This window comes from Corticium candelabrum, chromosome 14 (genome assembly GCF_963422355.1).
Source record: "Corticium candelabrum chromosome 14, ooCorCand1.1, whole genome shotgun sequence".
NCBI classification, from domain to species: domain Eukaryota; kingdom Metazoa; phylum Porifera; class Homoscleromorpha; order Homosclerophorida; family Plakinidae; genus Corticium; species Corticium candelabrum.
The window spans coordinates 7,106,296-7,131,319 of NC_085098.1; the positions used below are offsets into that span (position 1 = coordinate 7,106,296).

The 25,024-nt window shown below is 40.8% G+C and overlaps 4 protein-coding genes and 1 long non-coding RNA gene across 5 annotated transcripts in view; all 5 read right to left on the reverse strand.

The window, feature by feature from the left end:
* Nucleotides 1–644: 644 nt before the first annotated feature.
* Nucleotides 645–7,746, reverse strand: LOC134190403 (plexin A3-like). The gene is made up of 21 exons (XM_062658856.1): nucleotides 6,388–7,746; nucleotides 6,170–6,307; nucleotides 5,852–5,952; nucleotides 5,648–5,771; nucleotides 5,407–5,572; nucleotides 5,184–5,286; nucleotides 5,018–5,123; nucleotides 4,838–4,939; nucleotides 4,666–4,776; nucleotides 4,489–4,597; nucleotides 4,237–4,412; nucleotides 4,025–4,173; nucleotides 3,857–3,959; nucleotides 3,644–3,789; nucleotides 3,395–3,580; nucleotides 3,238–3,331; nucleotides 2,873–3,169; nucleotides 2,728–2,802; nucleotides 2,055–2,621; nucleotides 1,631–1,941; nucleotides 645–1,331 (listed from the first exon to the last, which is right to left on the reverse strand). The coding sequence occupies exons 1-21, from the start codon at nucleotides 7,744–7,746 to the stop codon at nucleotides 890–892; spliced, it is 4,965 nt and encodes a 1,654-aa protein (XP_062514840.1). The 3' UTR covers nucleotides 645–889.
* A 4,520-nt stretch (nucleotides 7,747–12,266) lies between these two features.
* On the reverse strand, nucleotides 12,267–16,115 carry LOC134189764 (insulin-like growth factor 1 receptor). The gene is made up of 6 exons (XM_062658134.1): nucleotides 16,026–16,115; nucleotides 15,663–15,959; nucleotides 15,506–15,580; nucleotides 14,239–14,811; nucleotides 13,816–14,126; nucleotides 12,267–12,972 (listed from the first exon to the last, which is right to left on the reverse strand). The coding sequence occupies exons 1-6, from the start codon at nucleotides 16,086–16,088 to the stop codon at nucleotides 12,567–12,569; spliced, it is 1,725 nt and encodes a 574-aa protein (XP_062514118.1). The 5' UTR covers nucleotides 16,089–16,115; the 3' UTR covers nucleotides 12,267–12,566.
* Nucleotides 16,116–16,214: 99 nt separating this feature from the next.
* Nucleotides 16,215–16,932, reverse strand: LOC134190274 (uncharacterized). Its single transcript, XR_009971623.1, has 4 exons — nucleotides 16,827–16,932; nucleotides 16,661–16,763; nucleotides 16,449–16,594; nucleotides 16,215–16,368 (listed from the first exon to the last, which is right to left on the reverse strand). It is a non-coding gene; the product is annotated as an uncharacterized LOC134190274 (long non-coding RNA).
* A 1,815-nt stretch (nucleotides 16,933–18,747) lies between these two features.
* On the reverse strand, nucleotides 18,748–20,568 carry LOC134190404 (plexin-A4-like). Its single transcript, XM_062658857.1, has 4 exons — nucleotides 19,195–20,568; nucleotides 18,995–19,129; nucleotides 18,886–18,940; nucleotides 18,748–18,767 (listed from the first exon to the last, which is right to left on the reverse strand). The coding sequence occupies exons 1-4, from the start codon at nucleotides 20,566–20,568 to the stop codon at nucleotides 18,748–18,750; spliced, it is 1,584 nt and encodes a 527-aa protein (XP_062514841.1).
* Nucleotides 20,569–22,487: 1,919 nt separating this feature from the next.
* LOC134189996 (ATP-dependent translocase ABCB1-like) overlaps nucleotides 22,488–25,024 on the reverse strand; it is a 15,908-nt gene continuing 13,371 nt past the window's right edge. The window contains exons 22-23 of the mRNA XM_062658397.1: nucleotides 23,918–24,271; nucleotides 22,488–22,934 (exon numbers count right to left, since the gene is read on the reverse strand). Of these exons, the coding sequence (XP_062514381.1) occupies nucleotides 22,731–22,934; nucleotides 23,918–24,271 (558 nt within the window). The 3' untranslated portion in view covers nucleotides 22,488–22,730. The remainder of the gene's footprint in view (nucleotides 22,935–23,917; nucleotides 24,272–25,024) is intronic.

Below are 25,024 nucleotides of genomic sequence, written 5' to 3' on the forward strand. Positions count from 1 at the left end.
ACTGCACCGCCTACGCAGTTCAACGAAGTAGCGCACGCCTTCCAACCTTGTCTCGCATTCCAATACGGTAGCACAGACGGCTGCTTACAAGTAGTGTTTACGGCTTTCCGTCTCGTTAGAATAATGCAAAATGACAACAAATCCAACATGAAACGACATCTTGTCTCGCGTAGCCAGACCTTATCGCCGCGTCACTTCCGGGCGGGACACTCAACCTTGTAGTTCCAGACCGTTTCTTTAAGCGCGCAGACGGTACCGTAGAGTAAATTAATAAAATTCTGCAGTTTGCCAGCTAGAGGCATTTCCAGTTCTTCTGTTTTGTGTTTGAAGTGTCGGAAGTCCTTTCACTTGCAGTGCAAACAATTTGTAGTCAAGCACGTTTTTGTGCAGCAGGTGGTGCTAACTTAGATACCGCGTGCTTGTTTATTTGTTGACATGTTTGTTGACAACCGATCGACGTACTAATACCGTTAGCTAAGATCCATGCTATTTGTTAATTAGAGTGGTTTAGAGAGTCAGTTAGCAATCAGGCCTTCGTCCAGATTGCAAACCGTAGAAATCGGGATGTCCCGTTTACAATTTGGATGTCTGGTTAACTAACCTAACAAGCAAACGTAAACATCAATTTTCACACAAATTCGCTACAACATCAGAAGTAAAAATATTGATTACCAAGGAACGTATAGTGACTACACTGTATCTAATAAATGACAAAGTAGAAATGGAAGACTACAAATGCCTACCTTCTTCACACAACACGTGCTAAATATGCTACAGTTTGATACGACAAATACGCTCACAAGTTGATTCTACGTGTGCATGCATGCGCCACGCATGCTTCTATCCTGTTCATATCATCACTTAAGGCTATAGGCTGCTGCTAAGCTAACTATATATCAATCGTGAAGACCTTCTTTCTTGTCTTTCTAATATTGTCAGTCGTCAGCTTTCCGTCTTCGGCGAGTTCTCCGTCTTCCACCATTGATGTAGGCGCGGACTTCATCTTCACGTACTTTGCAGATTCTCCAGTCCACGTAGAAGCATCAGTGCCATCAAGTATGAGGTAATCAGCCTGTTCAGATATTATACCATCAATTCGATCATGAATTTTTGTAGCAGTGGGGCGATCTTCCGGATTTTTGTTCCAGCATTGTGTCATTAAATTGTAGAGAGGCTCCGGGCAAGATGGAGGAGAGTTAAGAAGAACGGAACAAGAGCAAACGCCACTGAGAACATCCCTATTGCTCATTCCATAATATGGCAAACGACCAAACGAAACGATTTCCCACATCGCGACTGCTAGGGACCAAACATCTGACCGCAGTGTGTACCTACACGTGTACAATATGTGAGATTATGTATTCCCCACCTAAAACCATCTACATATGTATATTTATACCATAGTCACGTGACATAGGTGTGCAATGAGATTTGGGTAGCACCGCACAGTGTCACTCACTTAGCTAATGTACAGATTCACTTGCCGTACAATACGTCATCAAATAGTCGCACGTCACGTGACCATGGTATAATGTAAAATAGTGTTAAAAACAACAGCAAATATAATAGTAATAATGGTAATAAAGTTATCTCTATCCTTGCAAGAGATAACGTTAATCATTTAGTGTACCTTCCATCAAGAATTGCTTCTGGTGCCATCCAACGTATTGGCAGCACACCTCCCTGCTTTTTGTAGTAATCCTCTTGATAAATATCTTTAGACATTCCAAAATCTGCCAACTTTACGGTAAATTTGTTGTCATCTTCTCCTTTCACCAGACAATTTCTGGCTGCAATATCGCGGTGAATATAATGTTGACTTGCCAAATAGGCGACACCTGAAGTAACGTGCTCGCAAATGATCAATAGCTGTTGGAGAGAAAGCTTGGCAGGAAGTACACCATCCGAACGACAGCTAATTAGAAAATGCTTTAAATCACCCTAAAGATAAAAATTCAAAATGATATACAAACAAGGTTTAGAAAAATTTCCGTTTGTTTGTCAGCCAATGTCACAAGGTCAGCAATTTTTGCACTTAATTCTTCCAAACTCACCTTATCCATCAGTTCAGTAACGATATATACTGGTTGTTCAGTGGTGCATACTCCTATCAGAGTTACGATATGCGGATGACTAAATTCCATCATCAGTTCCATTTCTCTTCTAAATTCTTCTCCCTTCTCCCTACTTCCTTCCATCTTCATTGTCTTGATTGCTACTAACCTCTCCTCATCCGATTTCTCTTTACCTTTCATAGATCCCAGATACACCATTCCAAACTCTCCAGACCCCAACTCTCGCAATATCGTCAAAGAATCTCTATCCAGTTGAAATCCCTCGTATTTAGGCCATTCAAGCAGCCACAAAGGATTAGACACTGCGACTGCAGGTGTCGTTGTCTCTGCATACGAATTCATTCTTGCGCGTGAGATTGAACGATGTCGAAGTACAAGTTTAAGAATTATCAGGATAGCACAGCCAACAGCTGCAAGCGAAATGACAGCCACTGCGATAATAATAGCCAATGATAAACCAGATGAACTTTTATGACCCACAACTTCTATTTCACTGACAATACAATTGACGTCTCCAATTGTTTTGTTATAATCTCCGACAATAACCTGCACAATGCAATTGAAGTTAAAACAACAACTCAACTTACTTGTTGTATTCCAAAAATTCGTTCAAAGTTTTCAAATCGTTCAGAAACGTACAAATTACGCGTACTTGGAGTCGATAGACTTGCTTTCCTGTTCCCACTTTATCAATGCACTCTAGATCTTGAGGTTCACACACCAGAGACTATATCCATGCATAGCGACAAAGCGTAAACACAACACAATTTTTGAATACTTACAGAAATCATACTCACCGTTTTGTCTAGTACACTGACAATACAAGCGACGTCGTCGCTGAGAGACACGCGATACAAACTTTTGTCGGCCACGTCCAAGTTCGACCCATTAATAACAATAAACTTGTCTGTCTCCGGATTGAAATCGATCGAACGTTGATGAAACTGAGGGTTAGGTCGAACGGTAAATGGAAACAACGCTGAAGATGGAGCATTGTCCACAACAAACTTTACAGTCACGTCAACATCAGAGGTCACCGGTACAGGTGGCTGTAAGCAAACCATCACTGTCTCTGATTTTGGAGCAGTACACATCTAAAAGAAATAAATTGATCACCATGCAATCATATAAGATGTCAATTTAGAGCTTTCAAGCAGCTGACTCTAGTGTACGAAATGTTGCCGTGAGTAAAAATAATTTCGGATTTCTGAATGGATAAAAGCATATTGCCTTCGACTTCAATTGGTATTCCTCCACTGGAATGGACAGAACAATGTTAATTATTGTGGTGCCATTTGAGCATATATATGTTTGTGTACCTTGCAAAGCCTCTTGTGAGTGATATTCTTGTTATTGTAGGATCGGGTGTATAGGAAAAGTTCTTGAAGCTTGTTGCAATCGCGTTATCGATTAATACTTGAACATTACCGCTAAACCAACTGCTTGGTAATGTGCTCGTAGTCTCGTTCACCAAACGTCCAGTGCGACAAAATAGAGTGTCGTTTCTGCAAATTAATAAGTTGTGTTCATGAATGCACGAGATACTATACTGTATGATTTTGTCTCACCTGTTCCATTGCTCTATATTGCACGGAATCCCAGCCACATGTACAGCAATCGTGACCCCAACATCCAGGTTTGTGCCGCTTACTTTAAGAAGAGTGCCACCAGAGCGAGGACCCCTCGTAGGAGAGAAATCAAACAAGCGGACAATCTGTGGTAACAAGCAGAAAAAATGTAGGAAAAGCACCCAACACATGCAGATACTGCAATGTGTTTACCAAGTACTCGTAGCTTTCATATGTGACCACTTCGGTTTGGTCAATCCAAACTGTGATGTTCACAATGCCCGAGATGTTGGCTGGTCTTGTTATACACAATATTCTAAAAACATGCAACAAGATACACAATGACATACCGCCTACTATAAAGACAGCCAATTATTCCACCGTGTCCCGGGCTTGTATTGACTGCTGACAAGTTGACACTCGACATTACCCACAAGAACACGTTCAATGTCAGAAAAAGAAATTCCCAGTTCCTTTCCTTCTATTGTTATAACAGTTCCTCCTTCTACTGGACCCCTCGGTGGACGCACCTACATCATAATATACATATATAGATGAAAATGCAGAAAACATGTTGACAACTCTATAGATACCGTGTGTATAATGGGATGAGGACAAGTACTAGCGTCTTCAGACGTCCAATTGCCGGTACATTGTCGTTGAACAACGCACTGCTGAGACTGATGACACCATCCACACAACATCTCTCTTCTGATATCTGCACAAACGCTACAAGTCGCTGCAGCTAGTTTGCACTTGTAAGCAGTCACTAGAAAATCAGCCAACCAACACACAGTAAGTAGACATCAAGCGACAGTAACACATGCAGTTCATTGTAGCCTTACATTCTACAGATTCTTTCCTTTCTATTACATAACTTTGATTAGAACCAAAAGCATTCCAAAGCACATCTAGAGAAGACACCACACTGCTGTCGTTTGAAGAGTAAGTAAACTAAAAATTAATACAATAGAGAATATTTATATCAATAATATGTCCGTGTTGAGTGTGTCAAACCAAACCTGTGACATGACGCAGATTAGTAACGATGGAGAGACTCGCACAGCAGGATAAACAAAACTCATCATTTCAGAAATGATCAGTAGTCGACATTCGTACTTGTCATTCACCTCCTACATGCACAAGCCATTACTGCACGGACTATTTGACATACTGGACAGAGACTGTAAGTACGGGATATGGTAGATTCTCTGTCTGTACTGTGAGATTCCATGTGTCCAAACCAGATGGTATGAAGTAGGAGCCACCTTCAAGTCTGGGGCAGGAAGAATCATTCTGAAAGAAACACGGTGACGTTTACAAAGACATAACACGCACAGGAAATGAATATGACATTATATCCCAACACGATACCGTAGTAAAGTAGCGCTTGTCTTCATTTCTACATTCGGTGTGTGTATCAGTGCAAAGACTATTGTATTGACACCAACCACACGGATACAGGTTACACTCAGAACAACTAATTGAAAGACAAGGCTCACAAATATCTAAAATATTGTTTAATATGAACAATTCTTACGTTTGCAGCACCTGGCAGTAGTAGAGGTGAACAGAAGCGACGTTGCTGACTACAACTAGACTCGTTTCATGTGAGATTAAAGACACCCGAACCGTCATATTTGCTAAAATTAATTTGCAAGAAGTCAATAATGAACAAACACTATTCAATCAGATACGGTTATATATGCATGTATATAGAGTTAGATGGTTGGGTGCATAGTACAGTGTATATACTGTACTACCTTGTCCACCAGGCAGGTGATCGAGTGCAGGAGTCCAACAATCAAACACATCCCGTCCGGTGTCACTAGAAAAAGAGTTTCTCCTCACAGCTGGCGTTGTTTCCAAATCTCCAAAAACACAACTGTAAGATCCAACAGCCGGAACGTTGGCAATTTCAACAGCAATCTGTAGATATAAAGATAAAACAGCATAGATATATCGGACAGCGTACTGCAACTGCACGATGAACAGAAGACTAACTTGTTTGGGTGAACTAATGTATGCTGTGGAAGTTTCCGGGTTAGTGGTGATACACTGAGAGTCATCTGTATCAAGCCAAAGAAGGAAATTTGAGGAGCCATTGCAGTTGGAACGTAGTGAGCATCTGGCGATATAAATAAGTAAACAAAGTTATAGAATTTATAATATTAAGTTACAACAGTATATTTTTCTTGCACAACTCACTTGTTTTCTAATACACAAAATCCGCATAGAGAGTCAAATGCTGCCACACACTGTGAGCAATTCGAGAAGACACTACAATTCTCAGCCTCCACTCTGACAATCTACAACAAGTACAATCAATACATAAAATGTAGATCAACCAGTAGACGATAAACTGGTTGTAATTAAGTAAAGTAAGCTAACCAAAGACAAAGACAAGCAGCCAGGACACACAAACACAGAAACACAGCAGATACAAAGACTGACGCACAATATACAAAATCCACGCCAAGAAAATGTTGATAATTATCATAAACTTGCAAATACTTTGTAAAGTACCTTTGTGTCAGACAAAGCGTAGATATGCTGAGAGTCGTTAGTAAGAATCAATCCATTCGACAAGATCTTTGAAATAAAATGCAGAGCCAAAGGTATCTCTTCCATAAAACTTGCAGAAACCCTGTCATCAATCGATAACTACAAACAAACAAAAATAGATATTAATATTGTTGACTTTCTGATAATGAGTTATTGTTTTGTTGTAAAGTAGTACGTACCTTCACAATACGTCCTTTGTCCGTTCCAACAAATAAAATTGTTTTCTTACCCACGACAGTGCTGGCAGTCGATGAGACAACCGAACTAGGCAAGTACCACAAGGGTGCGGACTCTATTGGTTGTCTCACTTCGTCATAATATACAAATGCGCCGTCATCCGGAGAACACCTGGAGCTGCTCCAGTCTGGTGCAACTAGTGAGCAGGGGAAAGAGATTCCTTCACGTGTTAATTCCATCGTTCCGTTTCCAGCTCGACAACGATTCTCATCTACTCTAAATTGCTGCTCCATTTCATTCAACAGAAACATACAAACAACAGATGGTCCTCTCTCCTCGTCCTTGATAGAATCGAATTCTTGAGCAAATGCGGCGAGGAGTACTCCGTCCGATGGTGACAAGTTGAGTATCATTCTCAGCGACGCTCCAGGGTATGTGACGCTTTGTGCTGTAAGATACTTATACATTGTTCCATTTGAAGACCGACAAGCAATGTCCGCTTCCATGTATGACCTTAGAAAGTCAATGATAGGTTTACTTTTAATTCCCGTGTCTTCCATACAGACACGTGATAGGACGGTTTTGTAGGAGTCACTACTCGAAGATTCCTGGATTGACGTGAAGTATACATACGGAGGAGCAGTGAACGACTGTCTGGGATAATGATAGTCACCATGTAAGCGTCTCCAATTATAGAAGTCAAGCTTACCTACAGGTTTAAGCATTTCGGGTTCACTTAAGTTTCTCACAGTTATGAAAGGTAAAGCTAAAAACCGCAATTTTTGGGAAAAATGACGGAGAGTCGCTACAACTAACAAAGAATCTCCACGATGATTAGTTGTAATGACGGCACGACTAAACTCTTTGTCAGAGGTCGAAACAGCAACCGGTGCTATTATATTTAGAGGATGAAATATTGCAGAATTCGCTCTTTTCAAAATCTCGCTGCTGTTGATTGCAATACGAGAAATATCTGAAGAATCATGCAAATTGCAAGTTCCGGCATCGACTGTGTTGCATATAATCAGCGTGTTATCATTCTCGTTGACAATCATTAAATGTGTATGACTGTCTTTAAGGGGCAAGCCATCCAAACACGCCGAACCCCTTATGCCTATCTGGTTTGCCAATGAGAGAGGAAGACAATCACCTGACGGTTTAGGTCCCGTGATGTATTCCTGTACTGCTTCCAAGTCTTTCGTCAATTGATAAACAGCATTCACCGCTGATACGTAGATGGTTCCCGATTGAGGGTGCGTGGCAATCTTTTCGAGTTTCTGACCGTTGGGAGGAGAGAAAACACTCAAGGCTTGCAAACAAGGAAACAAGACAAGAAAGCACCAACTGACAACAACGGCCATAGATTAATCTGAAATGCAAATGGACAATGCATCAGAAAATAGCAAAAATGACTAAGAAACAAAATTTAAGGAATGCTGGTCTGTGACTACTGTCAACACTTTCTAGCATGCAACATTCATTTGGTGGCTATACTAACTACTATACGTGCATATGCATATTCATGAAATTATAACGTTTTATTAGGCGCGCCAGACTACATGCTCGTGTCTGCATACAAGCAGTTGTGTTGTATGATGCCGTCGGCCGGTTTGCCTATGAAAAGATTGGTGCCACTTACTAGTGTGCTCCATGTAGGATTCTCCTTTTTGGCCGGAAATTTACGAACTACCTTCTTATGTAAACATGCATACAAATATAGTATAAGTATCTAGTCTTGAGTCTCAAAGTCATTCCTCTATATATTTAGTGATAAAATTGGTTGTATTCATTAGATATTTTCTGTACATGTATCATCACGTGACAAACAATCTAATTATGCGACGTACCACGGTAATTGTATATACGATATGCGGTCGTAGAATCAGTATCAACGCTAAGCATCCCAGAGCACGTTCGTGTTTAGCAAAAAAAGAAAGGCAAACAGCGCGTCTAGACATGCTTCGTTCGAGTTATAGATAAACAGCACTCGGAGAGCGTAAACCTCCGCCAAGGCAATTAGCTCAGATTCCTCGTTGCCATTAATTAATAACAATCGTTTATAGGGTAACTATTTGTTGAAGGACTCTGTGTTCACTAGCATGTCGTTTAAATTGTTCATCAATAATTGCACAGAGATGGTATGGTGTAGGAGCAAAAAATTCAAGCGGAGTCGACCCGACGAGAGAAACCCGACTCCAAATTAATCCCAAAGACTAATCTATTGTTCCTCTATCAATTTTCTATCGTCCTGCCAAATTTCATCAAAATCCGTCTACACGTTTTTGAGTAAGACTACTCACAAACAAACAACCGACAACAAAATATTAATTAACTAACCAAGCTGATGCATGAGAGCATAAATGTACCCTCCTTAGCAGAGGTACCTAGAGAAGAGAGCTGGACTATGTTAGCGCAACACTCCTGATGCAACTAAACGTGTACAGAAGCGCTAGAGGTTTAGTTAAGCTAATTTACTGTCCGTAACTGTAGTGGTTCCAGTTTCTGACCGGACACATGTAGAGGTGTAAGCACGACAGCAGCAACGTTTGCACAAGCTCTGCAGAACTTCATTTAGTGCTAAAACTACGTTATACCTCAACTGTAGACTTAGATATAACCCTATAGCTAGAGTCACAGTTGTGAACAACAACTCGATCCTTCGTTGTCCACGTCAAACTCATGCAGATACGTTGACGCCTCTCTCTCTAGTATATACTGTTTTACTCGCTAGAACTTATTGATCTTGTTCTCTTGATTTACGAATGAGTACGTGGCGACTTGCGAAGAACTACAACAGATCGATAGCTAAACATAGAGCAGACAACCATGCAACCATATTGTCCTCAATCTCCAGACTCTTCCAAGTGTCCTGCATGTATAACGTTAGTCGCTATCTCAACAGCAACTCGAGTGTGTTAGAATCGTAACTAGACATTTCTACGAGTCTCAGCAAAGACATTCTATTGTGCATGTATGTGCATGAAAGTCTAGCTGTTCTCTAGGCAAACAACTGACCGCCTCTAATCTGTCACCAATGGCACTCTGTCTGTGACAATAGAGCGACTCACCTGTTGGCTGTGTGTAGACCCGTGAAGCAAAGTCGATAGTCCAGCTAGTCGCGTCGCATCCGAACGCATCAATGCAAATTATTAACCTAAAACGTCAAAACTCATGCAGGCACGCTTACCACACCTACATGCTATAGGCTTCAACTAAAAATATAGATCCGTCTATATAAGCAATTTAATGAACTCTTATTATTTACGCTCTGTCGCTGCTCAAATGTCGAACAAGTCTCGTAGATATGATTTTCAACAGCCATTTTTCCTGCAGAGATTCTCTGTTGTGCTGGACTATATCTAATGAGATCACCATGAGACTATGCATACCTAAAGAATTGCGAGCACACACAAATTCATGCAGAGTCTACTTGAGCTTTACTATATATAGACCTACCTAGACACCAGAATAAAGAATTAATACACCAGAAAGTCAAGTAAGTCTTGACCAGTGAGGAAAACTTGGCAGAGATTACAGAAAAATCAAGAGAAATAAAAAAGCAAAAGAAAAGAACAAGACAAGATAAAGACAGAGACAGGATAAGGCAAAGGCAAAGAAGCAAAAGGAAGAACTTATATATTTATAGAAGGCTGGCAAAGGAACAAGTTGAAATACACACAAGAACAAAGTAAAGCCACAGACACTGAATGCACAGAGAGGAAAGAGACCGTTCCTATGGTATGGATTAGACAAATCTTCTTCAGCCGCCAGATACTACAGAATCTCGTCATACAAAAGATGAAGCGAGGTAACTTCTGTAGAAGCCCCTGATACGAGTTATGCAACACTTGGCTTGTTTCACTGACTAAAGGTGGTAGGTTTAATAGACCCAGCACTTTCTCCATGTGGATTGGAACTAAGGAAATCTGCAACCAACCAACAGCAAATGATTGGGTTATTTGCAGAAAGTGCCACCATAGGCTTGGCATGGAAATGTACTACTGAGAAGAGCCATTTTGTTGTTCAAACTTTAATTAATTAATTAATTTTAATTATGTAATTAATTTAATTAATGAGCTATGTAAATCTTAGCCTAAGTGTTTTGACATTGTTTTCACTTTTAGCACCTTAACTTGTCGTGCTCAACCAGATCAGTCTGGTTTGTAAAGTCTATTACAAGTACCGGAAGCAAACCCTGCTTCACAAGTACTTAGACCATCACGGCTGTCTAGAAAGAAGACATGACTTTACGAAGGATCCGAATAGATCCCAGAAGCACTGTTTTCTGTAAGTGCTGCAGGTTGTGATGACCTGGAATAATGTCCAGCCACCGTGCAATACCTGCGTGCACTGTGCCCAAAGCTCCCAAGACCACCGGAACCACCAGTGTTCGACAATGCCACATGCGGCTTATCTCCACTCGCAAGTCGCTGTACTTCGCCAACTTCTCAGCATGTTTCTTGCCAGTGTTGCCATCAGCAGGACAGCTAATATCAATAAGAAGACAAGTGTTTGTCTTCCTATTTCTGAGACAGATGTCTGGACGATTGGCTTTGATCTTCCTGGCAGTGGAGATGGTGGTATCCGACATCATAGTAATGTCATCGTCTCCACAAGCCTATCAGGATGATGCCGGTACCATCTGCTCTCCACTGGAACCCCAAAATGGCGACAAGCGTCCCAGTGAATGATGGATGCCACCTGATTGCGTCGATCAGTGTAGTCCGTCGATGCCAGTTAATTAAGATTTTTTAATTACATGGCACTTTAATTACGAGTTAATTAAAGACTGCAGAGTTAAACAGTGAGTCATTATTGTTTTACATATAAAATTTAGAAAGTACTAATGAATTAACTAATTTAATTAATTTATTACCTGCAGCTGCAAACGGACCAAGGCATTAGAAATGGCGCTCCATCGTGCATTGACGGGGTACAGATTCCGGTAGCTTCGCGTGTCAGTACACATCCAGATTTCGCTCTCAGGGATCACAGACTAAACAACACTGACAGTTCTGCTAGCGCTGGAACAACCGTACGTGTAGCAATCGCCCACATTTTCATGTATGTGAAAGCTATAGGTTAGCAATATAAAGACAAACCAAAAGCAAATTACAACGAATACCATACTACTAGGTAGCATGCTAGCAGTGTCCGAGTTACAATGTCCGAGTAATGATCCGGGATTCTAGGTTAAGGCTAGGGTTCCAGACCATTTCTTTGAGCGCGCAATAGCCGGTACCGTATAGTGTTAAAATGGAATTAATTAGTTATTTGACACACCATATTTAGCTAATAAGCATTTTTTTAAATTACGTTAAATTTAATTTCTTTAGACTCTGTTGTAGCTACATGTACCTATACTTTTTGCATACAGTACTACAGTAGCTACATATACTTTTGTTACATACTTTAATTAATTAATTAATTAATTAATTGAACTCTACTAAGTTTGTTCAAACCATGAATGATATATTAAAATTGATGTAGCTGATTACTTGGGCTCCTACAGTTTAGATATTTTCACGCCACACGACGAACGTTGGTCATTTTCAAAATTTGTAACCCAGACAACCAAACTACTGTCTGGACGTCCCGTCCGCGGTTCACTAATTATCCGGACAGTGCCGTGTCTTGAGGAAATAGTAAACAGGGCTCACGATCAGTACGACACTCCTAGTGGTCCAAAGATTTTAAAAACTGAATCGAAGCGTTCACAGTGGTGAAAGGAGTGGCCAGCCGAATCACGTCGCACTCTACTAATTAGGAACTCATGAACCGTACAGAGAGGTGAAGTGACTATAGAAATCGGGATATGTCCCGTTTACAATCTAGATGTCCAGTTAATTTATTAATTAAACAAAAAAGTTTATCAATCTGGATCTATTAAGCAAACGTAAACATCAATATCCGCACAAATTCGCTACAACATCAGAAGTAAATTATTGTATACCAAGGAACGTCTCTAGTAACAATACTGTAACCTAGATAAAGATAGAAAGAAAGACTGCAAATCTTGCTTCCATACAACACGTGCTAACAATGCTACAGTTTGATAAGATCTAGATGACAACACACTAATAGGTTGCTTCTACATGTGCATAAGCCACGCAAGTTTCTATCTTGTTCACTACCACTCAATCGCGAGACCTTCTTTCTTGTCTTTCTAAATGTTTTCTTTCTAAACATTGTCTATCGTCAGTTTTCCGTCTTCGGTGAGTTCTCCGTCTTCCACCATTGATGCAGGCGCGGACGTCATGTCCACGTACTTTACAGATTCTCCATTCCACGTAGAAGCATCAGTGCCATCGACCATGAGGTAATCATTCTGTTCAGATATCATATCGTCAATTCGATCATGAATTTTTGTAGCAGTGGGGCGATCTTCCGGATTTTTGTTCCAGCATTGTGTCATTAAATTGTAGAGAGGCTCCGGGCAAGATGGAGGAGAGTTAAGAAGAACAGAACGAGAGCAAACGCCACTGAGAACATCCCTATTGCTCATTCCATAATACGGCAAACGACCATACGAAACGATTTCCCACATCGCGACTGCTAGGGACCAAACATCTGACTGCAGTGTGTACCTACAATGTTTCAGATTATGAATTCCTATCCTCATCTAGTTAGCTACGTATAGTACATGGACATATGTATACCATAGTTACGTGACATAGGTGTGCAATACTTCTAGTTAACTTAATTAATACCGCGCGCAGTGTCATTCACTTGCGGCACAGTTTTCACTTGCCGTACCCTACGTCACATACAGTGTCTAAATAAGCGATCGTGATTGGTCGCATGTCACGTGACTATGATTAATGTAATATAGTGTTCAGACTATAAGTAGCTATTCACAAAAAACAAAACCAACAGCAATAATCATAATAATAATAATAATATAATAATAATAATATAATAATAATGTAACTTGCGAGTGGAGATAAGCCGCATGTGGCATTGTCGAACACTGGTGGTTCCGGTGGTCTTGGGAGCTTTGGGCACAGTGCACGCAGGTATTGCACGGTGGCTGGACATTATTCCAGGTCATCACAACCTGCAGCACTTACAGAAAACAGTGCTTCTGGGATCTACTCGGATCCTTCGTAAAGTCATGTCTTCTTTATAGACAGCCGTGATGGTCTAAGTACTTCTGAAGCAGGGTTTGCTTCCGGTACTTGTAATAGACTTTACAAACCAGTCTGATCTGGTTGAGCACAACACATGTAATAATATAATAATAATAATAATAATAATAATAATAATAATATAATAATAATAATATCTGAAGCAGGGTTTGCTTCCGGTACTTTTAATAGACTTTACAAACCAGACTGATCTGGTTGAGCACGACAAAAAAATAACAGTAAATACATTTCTGCTTAACGTTAGTGCTTAATATAAGAGATAAAGTTGATCATTTAGTGTACCTTCCATCAAGAATTGCTTCTGGTGCCATCCAACGTATTGGCAGCACACCTCCCTGCTTTTTGTAGTAATCCTCTTGATAAATGTCTTTAGACATTCCAAAATCTGCCAACTTTACGGTAAATTTGTTGTCATCTTCTCCTTTCACCAGACAATTTCTGGCTGCAATGTCGCGGTGAATATAATGTTGACTTGCCAAATAGGCGACACCTGAAGTAACGTGCTCGCACATGATCAATAGCTGTTGGAGAGAAAGCTTGGCAGGAAGTACACCATCCGAACGACAGCTAATTAGAAATTGCTTTAAATCACCCTAAAGATAAAAATTCAAAATGATATACAAACAAGGTTTAGAAAAATTTCCGTTTGTTTGTCAGCCAATGTCACAAGGTCAGCAAGTTTGCACTTAATTCTTCCAAACTCACCTTATCCATCAGTTCAGTAACGATATATACTGGTTGTTCAGTGGTGCATACTCCTATCAGAGTTACGATATGCGGATGACTAAATTCCATCATCAGTTCCATTTCTCTTTTAAATTCTTCTCCCTTCTCCCTACTTCCTTCCATCTTCATTGTCTTGATTGCTACCAACCTCTCCTCATCCGATTTCTCTTTACCTTTCATAGATCCCAGATACACCATTCCAAACTCTCCAGACCCCAACTCTCGCAATATCGTCAAAGAATCTCTATCCAGTTGAAATCCCTCGTATTTAGGCCATTCAAGCAGCCACAAAGGATTAGACACTGCGACTGCAGGTGTCGTTGTCTCTACATACGCATTCATTCTTGCTCGTGAGAGCAAATTATATCGACGTCGAAGTACAAGTTTAAGAATGATGAGGATAACACAGCCAACAGCTGCGAGCGAAATGACGACCACTATGATAATATTAGACGATGATAAACCAGCTAAACTTTCTTGAGGTGGCACAGTTATTTCATTGACAATACAATTGACGTCTCCAATTGCTTTGTTATAATCTCCAACATAAACCTGCACAATACAGTTAAAGTTAAAAAATAACAATTCATGCAACTTACCCAAAAATTCGTTCACTATCAGTTCATAAAAGTAAAAAATACGCGTTAATTAATTTTAAAAGTAAGAAGGAGTAATGTTTGTACGCTTTACAAAATTTCATTCGTAGCAGCATATTCTTTTACACAATTTTTCTCTTATGCATGATATTGCTTCGACTTTCACAAGTTTCAGAAACAGATTAAAGCAATTTCAAGCCAAGTTCCAAACATATATGACCGCAGCTGCCTGGACCGCTATACAAGAGCCCTCTTTCATTACGTTCAACTAGCACACATTGCTTGCAAGAGCCCGCTACCGACTTGATGTCTATTTGTCTATAGAATCTAGAAAACGGCTGTTCCCAAGTTTCAAAAGTTAAACTTTTTGAATACTTTAAACGTGTATATAAGAAAATATCAAACAGGGGAGGTCTTTTGCTCTTGTATATATATTGTGTGTTTGTGTGTGTGTGTGTGTGTGTGTGTGTGTGTGTGTGTGTGTGTGTGTGTGTGTGTGTGTGTGTGTGTGTGTGTGTGTGTGTGTGTGTGTGTGTGTGTGTGTGTGTGTGTGTGTGACTGCATGTAGGCATGTGCCTGCATGTATATATGTGCGTTCTTAAACTATAGTACTGTGGATTCATTACATGTCTAACATGTAAAATGCATACTTGAAGTCGAAAGACTTGCTTTGCTGTTCCCACTTCATTACTGCACTTTAGATCTTGAGGTTCACACACCAGAGACTATATGCGTGCGTACAGAGAAAAACAGAGTGCAAACACAACACAATCTTTGACTTAGTATCTAAAAACCATACATACTCACCGTTTTGTCTAGTACACTGACGATACAAGCGACGTCGTCGCTGAGAGACACGCGATACAAACTTTTGTCGGCCACGTCCAAGTTCGACCCATTAATAAAAATGAACTTGTCTGTCTCCGGATTGAAATCGATCGAACGTTGATGAAACTGAGGGTTAGGTCGAACGGTAAATGGAAGCAACGCTGAAGATGGAGCATTGTCCACAACAAACTTTACAGTCACGTCAACATCAGAGGTCACCGGTACAGGTGGCTGTAAGCAAACCATCACTGTCTCTGATTTTGGAGCAGTACACATCTAAAAGAAATAAATTGATCACCACGCAATCATAAGATGTCAATTTAGAGCTTTCAAGCAGCTGACTTTAGTGTACGAAATGTTGCCGTGAGTAAAAATAATTTCGGATTTCTGAATGGATAAAAGCATATTGCCTTCGACTTCAATTGGTATTCCTCCACTGGAATGGACAGAACAATGTTAATTATTGTGGTGCCATTTGAGCATATATATGTTTGTGTACCTTGCAAAGCCTCTAGTGAGTGATATTCTTGTTATTGTAGGATCGGGTGTATAGGAAAAGTTCTTGAAGCTTGTTGCAATCGCGTTATCGATTAATACTTGAACATTACCGCTAAACCAACTGCTTGGTAATGTGCTCGTAGTCTCGTTCACCAAACGTCCAGTGCGACAAAATAGAGTGTCGTTTCTGCAAATTAGTAAGCATATATATATATATTTAGAATTGTATTCTTGAATAAATCTATACTGTATATGATATTGTCTCACCCGTTCCATTGCTCTATATTGCACGGAATCCCAGCCACACGTACGGCAATCGTGACCCCAACATCCAGGTTTGTGCCGCTTACCTTAAGAAGAGTGCCACCAGAGCGAGGACCCCTCGAAGGAGAGAAATCAAACAAGCGGACAATCTGTGGTAACAAGCAGAAAAATGTAGGAAAAGCACCCAAAACATGCAGATATTGCAATATGTTTACCAAGTACTCGTAGCTTTCATATGTGACCACTTCGGTTTGGGCAATCCAAACTGTGATGTTCACAATGCCCGAGATGTTGGCTGGTCTTGTTATACACAATATTCTAAACACGCAACAAGTTACACAACGACTATTAAAAGGACATCCATTAAAGTAATTATTCCACCGTGTCCCGGGCTTGTATTCACTACTGACAAGTTGACACTCGACATCTCCCACAAGAATACGTTCAATGTCAGAAAAAGAAATTCCCAGCTCCTTTCCTTCTATTGTTATAACAGTTCCTCCTTCTACTGGACCTCTCAGTGGACGCACCTACATGCATAACATAAATAGATGCCAGTTTGTGGATAAAGAGAAAAAATTAAATGTAGAAAACATGTTGACAACTCTATAGATACCGTGTGTATAATGGGATGAGGACAAGTGCTGGCGTCTTCAGACGTCCAATTGCCAGTACATTGTCGTTGAACAACGCACTGCTGAGACTGATGACACCATCCACACAACATCTCTCTTCTAATATCTGCACAAATGCTACAAGTCGCTGCAGCTAGTTTGCACTTGTAAGCAGTCACTAGAAAATCAGCCAACCAACACACAGTAAGTAGACATCGAGCGACAGTAACACATGCAGTTCATTGTAGCCTTACATTCTACAGATTCTTTCCTTTCTATTACATAACTTTGATTTGAACCAAAAGCATTCCACAGCACATCTAGAGAAGACACCACGCTGCTGTCGTTTGAAGCGTAGGTAAACTAAAAATTAATACATTAGAGAACATCCGTGTTGAGTGTACATGTGTCAAACCAAACCTGTGACATGACGCAGATTAGTAACGATGGAGAGACTCGCACAGCAGGATAAACAAAACTCATCATTTCAGAAATGATCAGTAGTCGACATTCGTACTTGTCATTCACCTCCTATAGACACATGCACAATACTGCACGGACTATTTGACATACTGGACAGAGACTGTAAGTACGAGATATGGTAGATTCTCTGTCTGCACTGTGAGATTCCATGTGTCCAAACCAGATGGTATGAAGTAGGAGCCACCTTCAAGTCTGGGGCAAAAAGAATCATTCTGAAAGAAACACGGTGACGTTTTACAAAGACATAACACGCACAGGAAATGAATATGACATTGTATCCCAACACGATACCGTAGTAAAGTAGCGCTTGTCTTCATTTCTACATTCGGTGTGTGTATCAGTGCAAAGACTATTGTACTGACACCAACCACACGGATACAGGTTACACTCGGAACAACTAAAATTGAAAGACAAGGCTCACAAATATCTAAAATATTGTTTAATATGAACAATCCTTACGTTTGCAGCACCTGGCAGTAGTAGAGGTGAACAGAAGCGACGTTGCTGACTACAACTAGACTCGTTTCATGTGAGATTAAAGACACCCGAACCGTCATATTTGCTAAAATTAAATTGCAAGAAGTCAATAATGAACAAAAACTATTCAATCACATACGCGGGTTATACAGAGAAACAAAGTTCAGTGCACTAGACTGTCGAATGCATGGTACTGTACTACCTTGTCCACCAGGCAGGTGATCGAGTGCAGGAGTCCAACAATCAAACACATCCCGTCCGGTGTCACTAGAAGAAGAGTTTCTCCTCACAGCTGGCGTTGTTTCCAAATCTCCAAAAACACAACCGTAAGCTCCAACAGCCGGAACGTTGGCAATTTCAACAGCAATCTGTAGATAAAGATAGAACAACATAGATATATCGGACAGCGTATGCTGCAACTGCACGATGGACAGAAGACTAACTTGTTTGGGTGAGCTAATGTATGCTGTGGAAATGTATGGGTTAGTGGTGATACACTGAGAGTCATCTGTATCAAGCCAAAGAAGGAAATTTGAGGAGCCATTGCAGTTGGAACGTAGTGAGCATCTGGCAATATAAATAAGTAAACAAAGTTATAGAATTTATAATATTACGTTACAACAGTATAGTTTTCTTGCACAACTCACTTGTTTTCTAATACACAAAATCCGCATAGAGAGTCAAGTGCTGCCACACACTGTGAGCAATTCGAGAAGACACTACAATTTTCAGCCTCCACTTTGACAATCTACAACAAACACAATCAATACATAAAATGTAGATCAACCAGTAGACGGTAAACTGGTTGTAAGAAACCAAAGTAGAGCAAGCTAACCAGATAGTAGACACGCAGCCAGGACACATACAGAGAAACACAGTAACCAGATAGAAAAGACTGACGCACAATATACAAATCCACGGCTAGGAAACGTTGATAATTATCATAAATAAACTTGCAAATACTTTGTAAAGTACCTTTGTGTCAGACAAAGCATAAATATGAGAGTCGTTGGTGAGAATCAATCCATTTGACAAGATCTTTGAAACGAAATGCAAAGCCAAAGGTATCTCTTCCATAAAACTTGCAGAAACCCTGTCATCAATCGATAACTACAAACAAAAATAGACATTAATATTTTTGACTCTCTGATAATGAGTTACTGTAGTACGTATACCTTTACAATACGTCCTTTGTCCGTTCCAACAAACAAAATTGTTTTCTTACCCACGACAGTACTGACAGTCGATGTGACAACAGAAGAAGGCAAGTACCACAAGGGTTCGGACTCTATTGGTTGTCTCACTTCGTCATAATAATACAATCCCGCGTCTGGAGAACAACTGGAGCTGCTCCAGTGTGGTGCAACTGTTGAGCAGGGGAAAGAGGTTCTTTCACGTGTTAATTCCATCGTTCCGTTTCCAGCTCGACAACGATTCTCATCTACTCTAAATTGCTGCTCCATTTCATTCAACAGAAACATACAAACAACAGATGGTCCTCTCTCCTCATCCCTGATATAATCGAATTCTTGAGCAAACGCGGCGATGAGCATACCGTCCGATTGTGACAAGTTGAGTATCATTCTCAGCGACGCTCCAGGGTACGTGATGCTTTGTGCTGTAAGATACTTAAACATTGTTCCATTTGGAGACCGACAAGCAATGTCCGCTTCCATGTATGACTTCAGTGAGCTAATAGCATAGATAGGTTTATTCGCTATTCCGTTGTCGTCCACACAGACACGCGATATGACGGTCTTGTGCGAGTCTCTAAGTGGAAATGTTTGCTGGATTGACGTGAAGTATACATACGAAAAAGTACTAAACGACTGTCTCGGGTAGTAATATTCACCGGATGCCGTTCTCCACGCAGGTAAATCAAGCTTGCCTAACGGTTTGAGTGGTTCATTTTTGCCTAAGTTTCTCACAGTTAGAAGCGGTAAGGCTAGTTGGCCCATGAGAGCAGGGCGACGAGTTGCTACAACTAATAAAGATTCTCCACGACGATTCGTTGTAATGACTGCGGAACTGGAAGCTTTGTCGGAGATTGAAACAACAACTGGGGCTAGTAGAGCCCAAAATGCCAACTGCGGAATAGGAATACTAGAGTTTGCTCTTTTCACGATCTCGCTGCTGTTGATTGCAATACGAGAAATATCTGTAGAATCATGCAAATTGCAAGCGCCATAATCGACGCTGTTGCATACAATGAGCGTGTTATCATTCTCGTTGACAATCATTAAGTGTGTATGACTGTCTTTAGGCGGCAAGCCATCGGCACACGTCATGGACGAGCCTAAACCTATCTGGTTTGCCAATGAGAGAGGAAGACAATCACCCGACGGTTTAGGTCCCGTGATGTATTCCTGTACTGCTTTCAAGTCTTTTGTCAATTGATAAACAGCATTCACCGCTGATACGTAGATGGTTCCCGATTGAGGGTGAGTGACAATCTTTTCGAGTTTCTGACCGTTGGGAGGAGAGAAAACATTCAAGGCTTGCAAACAAGGAAACAAGACAAGAAAACACCAACTGACAGCAACAGCCATAAGTGCTTAAGTTAATCTGAAATGCAAATAGACAATTAATGTATCAAAAACAGCAAAATAACTAAAAAATAAAAGTTAGGGACTGCTGCTCGATTACTACTGTCAATACGGTCACTTTCTAGAATGGAACATTCACTTGATGGCTATACTAGTTACCATACGTGCATATGCAACATTATTCATGAAAGTCTAGAGACAATACATGCATGTGTCTGCATATAAACATCTGTGTTGTACGATGCAGTCGGTCTACACACGGTTTGCCGACGAAACGATTGGTGCCGCATTTTAGTGTGGCTCCATCATTCTCCTGTTTAGACGGAAATTTCCTGCATACAAATCTAAGTATTTATTTAGTAACCTAAAACGGTTATATTTATAGATTTTCTACTGTATCATCATGTAGCACAATTTAGTTAGATGACATAGAGTAAGCACGCAAGAGAGCTGGACTGTATACGTAAGCGTAAAATCCTGCTGCAACTAAACGCGTACAGAAGCGCTAGAGTTTTAATTTAATTTACTGTCCATAACTGAAGTTGTACAGTTTCGACTTCCGAGTCACAAAACCCGGAGCATGTAGAGACGAAAGCACGACATACAGACAACAGAAACGTTTGCACAAGCTCTTGCAGAACTCATTTAGTGGTAAACCTCGACTGTATACATGTACATAAACGTGTCGGTTACATGAACAACAACCTTTCGTTGTCCACGTCAAACTCCTACGTATACGTTGACCCTTCTCTACTCTTGCTTGCTAGAGCTTATTGACCTTGTCTCTTGATTTACGAATGACTATGTGACGACGTGCGAAGAACTACAAGAGCTCGATAGTAGACGTATAGCAGACACGCATGCAAACTGTACTGTAGTAACCAAAGTCTCCTGCACGTGCACGTAGCCGCTATACCTCAACATGTACAGCAACTCGAGTGTGCATGCTAGAATCGCAACTAGACACTTTTTCTTACATTCTACTAGTCTGAGCAAAGGCATTCTATTGTGCACTAGACGCGTGCATGAAGGTTCTCGAGGCTGTCACTATAGTACACTCTGCATGTCTCTACCAGTCTGCATGCATGTGCATGTGACAGTAAAGCGACTCGCCTGTTGGCTGACTGTGTGTAGAACCGTAAAGAGAAGTCGATAGCCAGCTAGTTACAGTCGCGTCGCAGCCGAACGCATCAATACAAATTGCTACCTAAAAACGTCAACACTGAGGCACGCAGACGCACTGGGCTTCAACCAAGATGATCCATATTCAACTAAGCAATTCAATTAACTTACATTGCCCAGATGTCGAGATAGTGTCAGTCCATTCTTGATCTGGTTTAGTTTATGGATTTAAGGCTGCAGAGCAATTCTTCAAAGGTTTGAAACTGCTGTTGCAAGTGCTGTAAGTCTTTAGACGCAAAGACTGTCCAAGGAAACTCAAGGCTTCCGTGAACGCACTGATAATTGAAGGAACTCGACCAAGGGGAAATAAGAATATGCGTGTATGGAACGCCCATTCAATTTTCAATTTGAATTAAAAATTGAAAATTGAACCCAAAAATAAAAACTGAATTTCAATTTATTGAAATTTGCATCTATGAGACGTCTACTCAATTTTTAATTTGAATTGAAAATTGATAATTATTAAAATCCAATTTCCAAATCAAAATTGAAAATTGAATGGAAGTTTCATACACTGAATAATAAGGCTGCTAAGTTATAGGCTCGTGTGCCAACAACCACGTGCTTGTGTGTTTCAAGTGGGTGGATCCTAATAACTGGTTCATGAAACATACAGTTACTTGCCATCTTTTAATTGCTGTCATCCACTAGATTCAGAACAAGCCATCAATGGCAAAATTCGTGAAACAAAGTAGTTGCTACCCCATCTGCACGGAGTCAGACTGATAAGACAACAACTCTTTCAATTAGAAAACAAACTCTTTCAATCACTTGATTTTCTCAACAGTTTCTTACTGAATGGCAAACAAAAAAACCAGAGCTACATCTACACTACAATGAGTCGCACACATGGCAGTGCCTCTTGCACATACAAACAGGCCAGATGTATGAAGATAAGGTATAAACGAGTGTAATGCACGGTGCAATAATACTACATACATGATATGCAACACTGCCAATCTCTTGTCTCTAATGCAAACCCTTCACATAACATTGTGAACTTGTGCCTGATTTAGTTGAAAATAGACACCCTGTTTCTGCATCAGATCGCCATGAGTGCCTTGTTCCACTATAGTGCCCTTCTGAATCACTGCAATCTTATTCGCATTATGAATCGTTGACAAACGATGAGCAATAACAATGCAAGTACGGCCCTCCCTAGCGAGGTCAAGTGCTTCTTGCACAATCTAAATATTTGAGATAGAAATAGATAGCAATATGTACAAACACACTAACACACATTGACAAGACAAGATAACAGACAAATGCTCAGAAAGAATGAAGACAAACAACATCAATGGCTGCTTTCACACTAGACCCTGGTTAACCAAGATAGACAAACCATTGCTCATTATAAGTGTGAGAAGCTGATTAATAACCTAGGTTACAAAATATCGTGTTCAGACTTGCAGAAATAGATATCAAATTGCAGTACCCGAATGCAGTAGGACAATATGGCTTCGCTGTTGTATATCAACAGCAAGAAAATTACAAACGATCTAGCAATTTCAATTCTGGATGATCGACGATGGTGTGATTCGATTCGTACAATGAACCATTCTGCTACGGCTGAGGCAAGCACACAAATGTATCACAAAATACGAGGACGAAGCGATAAACTTAAAGTATGCAAAGGGGAGAGGTAACCGAGATCTAATCTAGCTAGCAAGTGGGTTACCGTTAACTTAGGTTAAGTCACTTGCCTAATTACCTGACCTAGGTTAGCTGTTCACACTGGCAAGCATGCAACCCGGGTTAGCCAAGATTAACCTAGATTAGAGCTCAGTGTGAAAGCGGCCAATGAAACGCATTGGATATATGTATATATGTACACACACACACACACACACACACACACACACACACACACACACACACACACACACACACACACACACACACGCACGCACACACACGCACGCATGCACACAGGCAGGCAGGCAGACAGGCAGGCAGGCAGGCAGGCAGGCAGGCAGGCAGGCAGGCAGGCAGGCAGGCAGTCACAGACAGGCTTGGGTAGTATTTAGTTGCTTTGCTTAGATGGTGTATAATAGTTCAATGTTTGAAAATATATGTATTGACAGACAGACAGACACACACACACACACACACACCAGACCAACAAAGACAACATGCACAATGCCAAGCAACACCCTTACAACACACTCACCTTTTCACTCTCAGTGTCCAGAGCAGATGTCGCTTCATCTAGCATCAAGACTCTTGGATTGCGAACAAGTGCTCGTGCTATAGCAACGCGCTGTTTTTGTCCCCCAGAAAGCTGCGTTCCCTTGTCACCAACCAGGGTGTCATAACCCTCTGGTAGTGACTCAATGAATCCATGGATGTTGGCACTTTTTGCAGCGTCTTCGACTTCTCGTTGGGACACCTCGCGTGTGTTGTCTCCATACTTGATGTTGTCTCGAATGGAGCGGTCAAACAGTACTGGCTCCTGACTGACGAGACCAAGCTGGGAGCGAAGGTAGTTAATGTTCCAGGCACGAACGTCACGACCGTCCAATTCCTGAACAAGATAAGCTTCGTAATCACTGTATGTACGTATACAGATAAAGCAACCAACAAACAAACAAACAGACAGACAAAAGCAAAAAGAAACAGACAGACAGATCGCTAACTTTATACAAGACAGACAGACAGGCAGACAGACAGACAGACAGACAGACAAATTCTTCAACATGTATACCTGTTGTGTTTGAACATTTTGGTCGTTGGGGTGGAAGAGCTCAGAGTCTATTACGTGATCTATCAACCCTTTCAGTCAACGAAGATGGACAGAACAACAGCACTGACTTCATTGTATACTGGTGGCGCTGTATTTCCGTTGCGTTGCAACGGTGTAATGCAAGAGTAATTACTAGAAAACTTTCGAGACTTGCTCAGTGTAACTCATGTAATTTTGAGTCGTACTCGTTTCAGTTGTTTAGGTGTTAGCAGTTAGTTTTAGCGTAGGGCCTGCGGGCTTGCTTGTTTGTTTTACAGTTTAGTGTGAATGTACTAGTTTCAATGTATGAAATATATGTATTGGACAGACAGACAGACAAACAAAAGCAAAACAAACAGACAGACAAACAGACAGACAGACAGACATACAGACAGGCAGGCAGGCTGACAAACAGACAGACAGATACACAGACAAAAGCAAAAACAAACAGACAAACAAACAGACAGACAAACAGACAGGCATGTACAGTAGGCCGACAGACCGACTGACTGGCAGAGAGACAGACAAACAGACAGACAAAAACAGAAACAAACA

What these genes read in the sequence shown, in the direction of transcription:
- LOC134190403 (XM_062658856.1), bottom strand. Translation starts at nt 7,746, where the DNA reads ATGGCCGTTGTTGTCAGTTGGTGCTTTCTTGTCTTGTTTCCTTGTTTG. An exon ending in ACATTAGTTCACCCAAACAA is followed by an intron (nt 5,573 to 5,647) that starts GTTAGTCTTCTG and finishes TTATATCTACAG; the next exon opens with ATTGCTGTTGAAATTGCCAA. An exon ending in TTACTGAACTGATGGATAAG is followed by an intron (nt 1,942 to 2,054) that starts GTGAGTTTGGAA and finishes TTTTATCTTTAG; the next exon opens with GGTGATTTAAAGCATTTTCT.
- LOC134189764 (XM_062658134.1), bottom strand. Translation starts at nt 16,088, where the DNA reads ATGCTTTTATCCATTCAGAAATCCGAAATTATTTTTACTCACGGCAAC. An exon ending in TCAGTGTACTAGACAAAACG is followed by an intron (nt 15,581 to 15,662) that starts GTGAGTATGTAT and finishes GCACGCATATAG; the next exon opens with TCTCTGGTGTGTGAACCTCA. An exon ending in AGCAAGTCTTTCGACTTCAA is followed by an intron (nt 14,812 to 15,505) that starts GTATGCATTTTA and finishes TGTATTGTGCAG; the next exon opens with GTTTATGTTGGAGATTATAA.
- LOC134190404 (XM_062658857.1), bottom strand. Translation starts at nt 20,568, where the DNA reads ATGGCTGTTGCTGTCAGTTGGTGTTTTCTTGTCTTGTTTCCTTGTTTG. An exon ending in ACAAAGGACGTATTGTAAAG is followed by an intron (nt 19,130 to 19,194) that starts GTATACGTACTA and finishes TTTTGTTTGTAG; the next exon opens with TTATCGATTGATGACAGGGT. An exon ending in TCTGGTTACTGTGTTTCTCT is followed by an intron (nt 18,768 to 18,885) that starts GTATGTGTCCTG and finishes TGTTTGTTGTAG; the next exon opens with ATTGTCAAAGTGGAGGCTGA.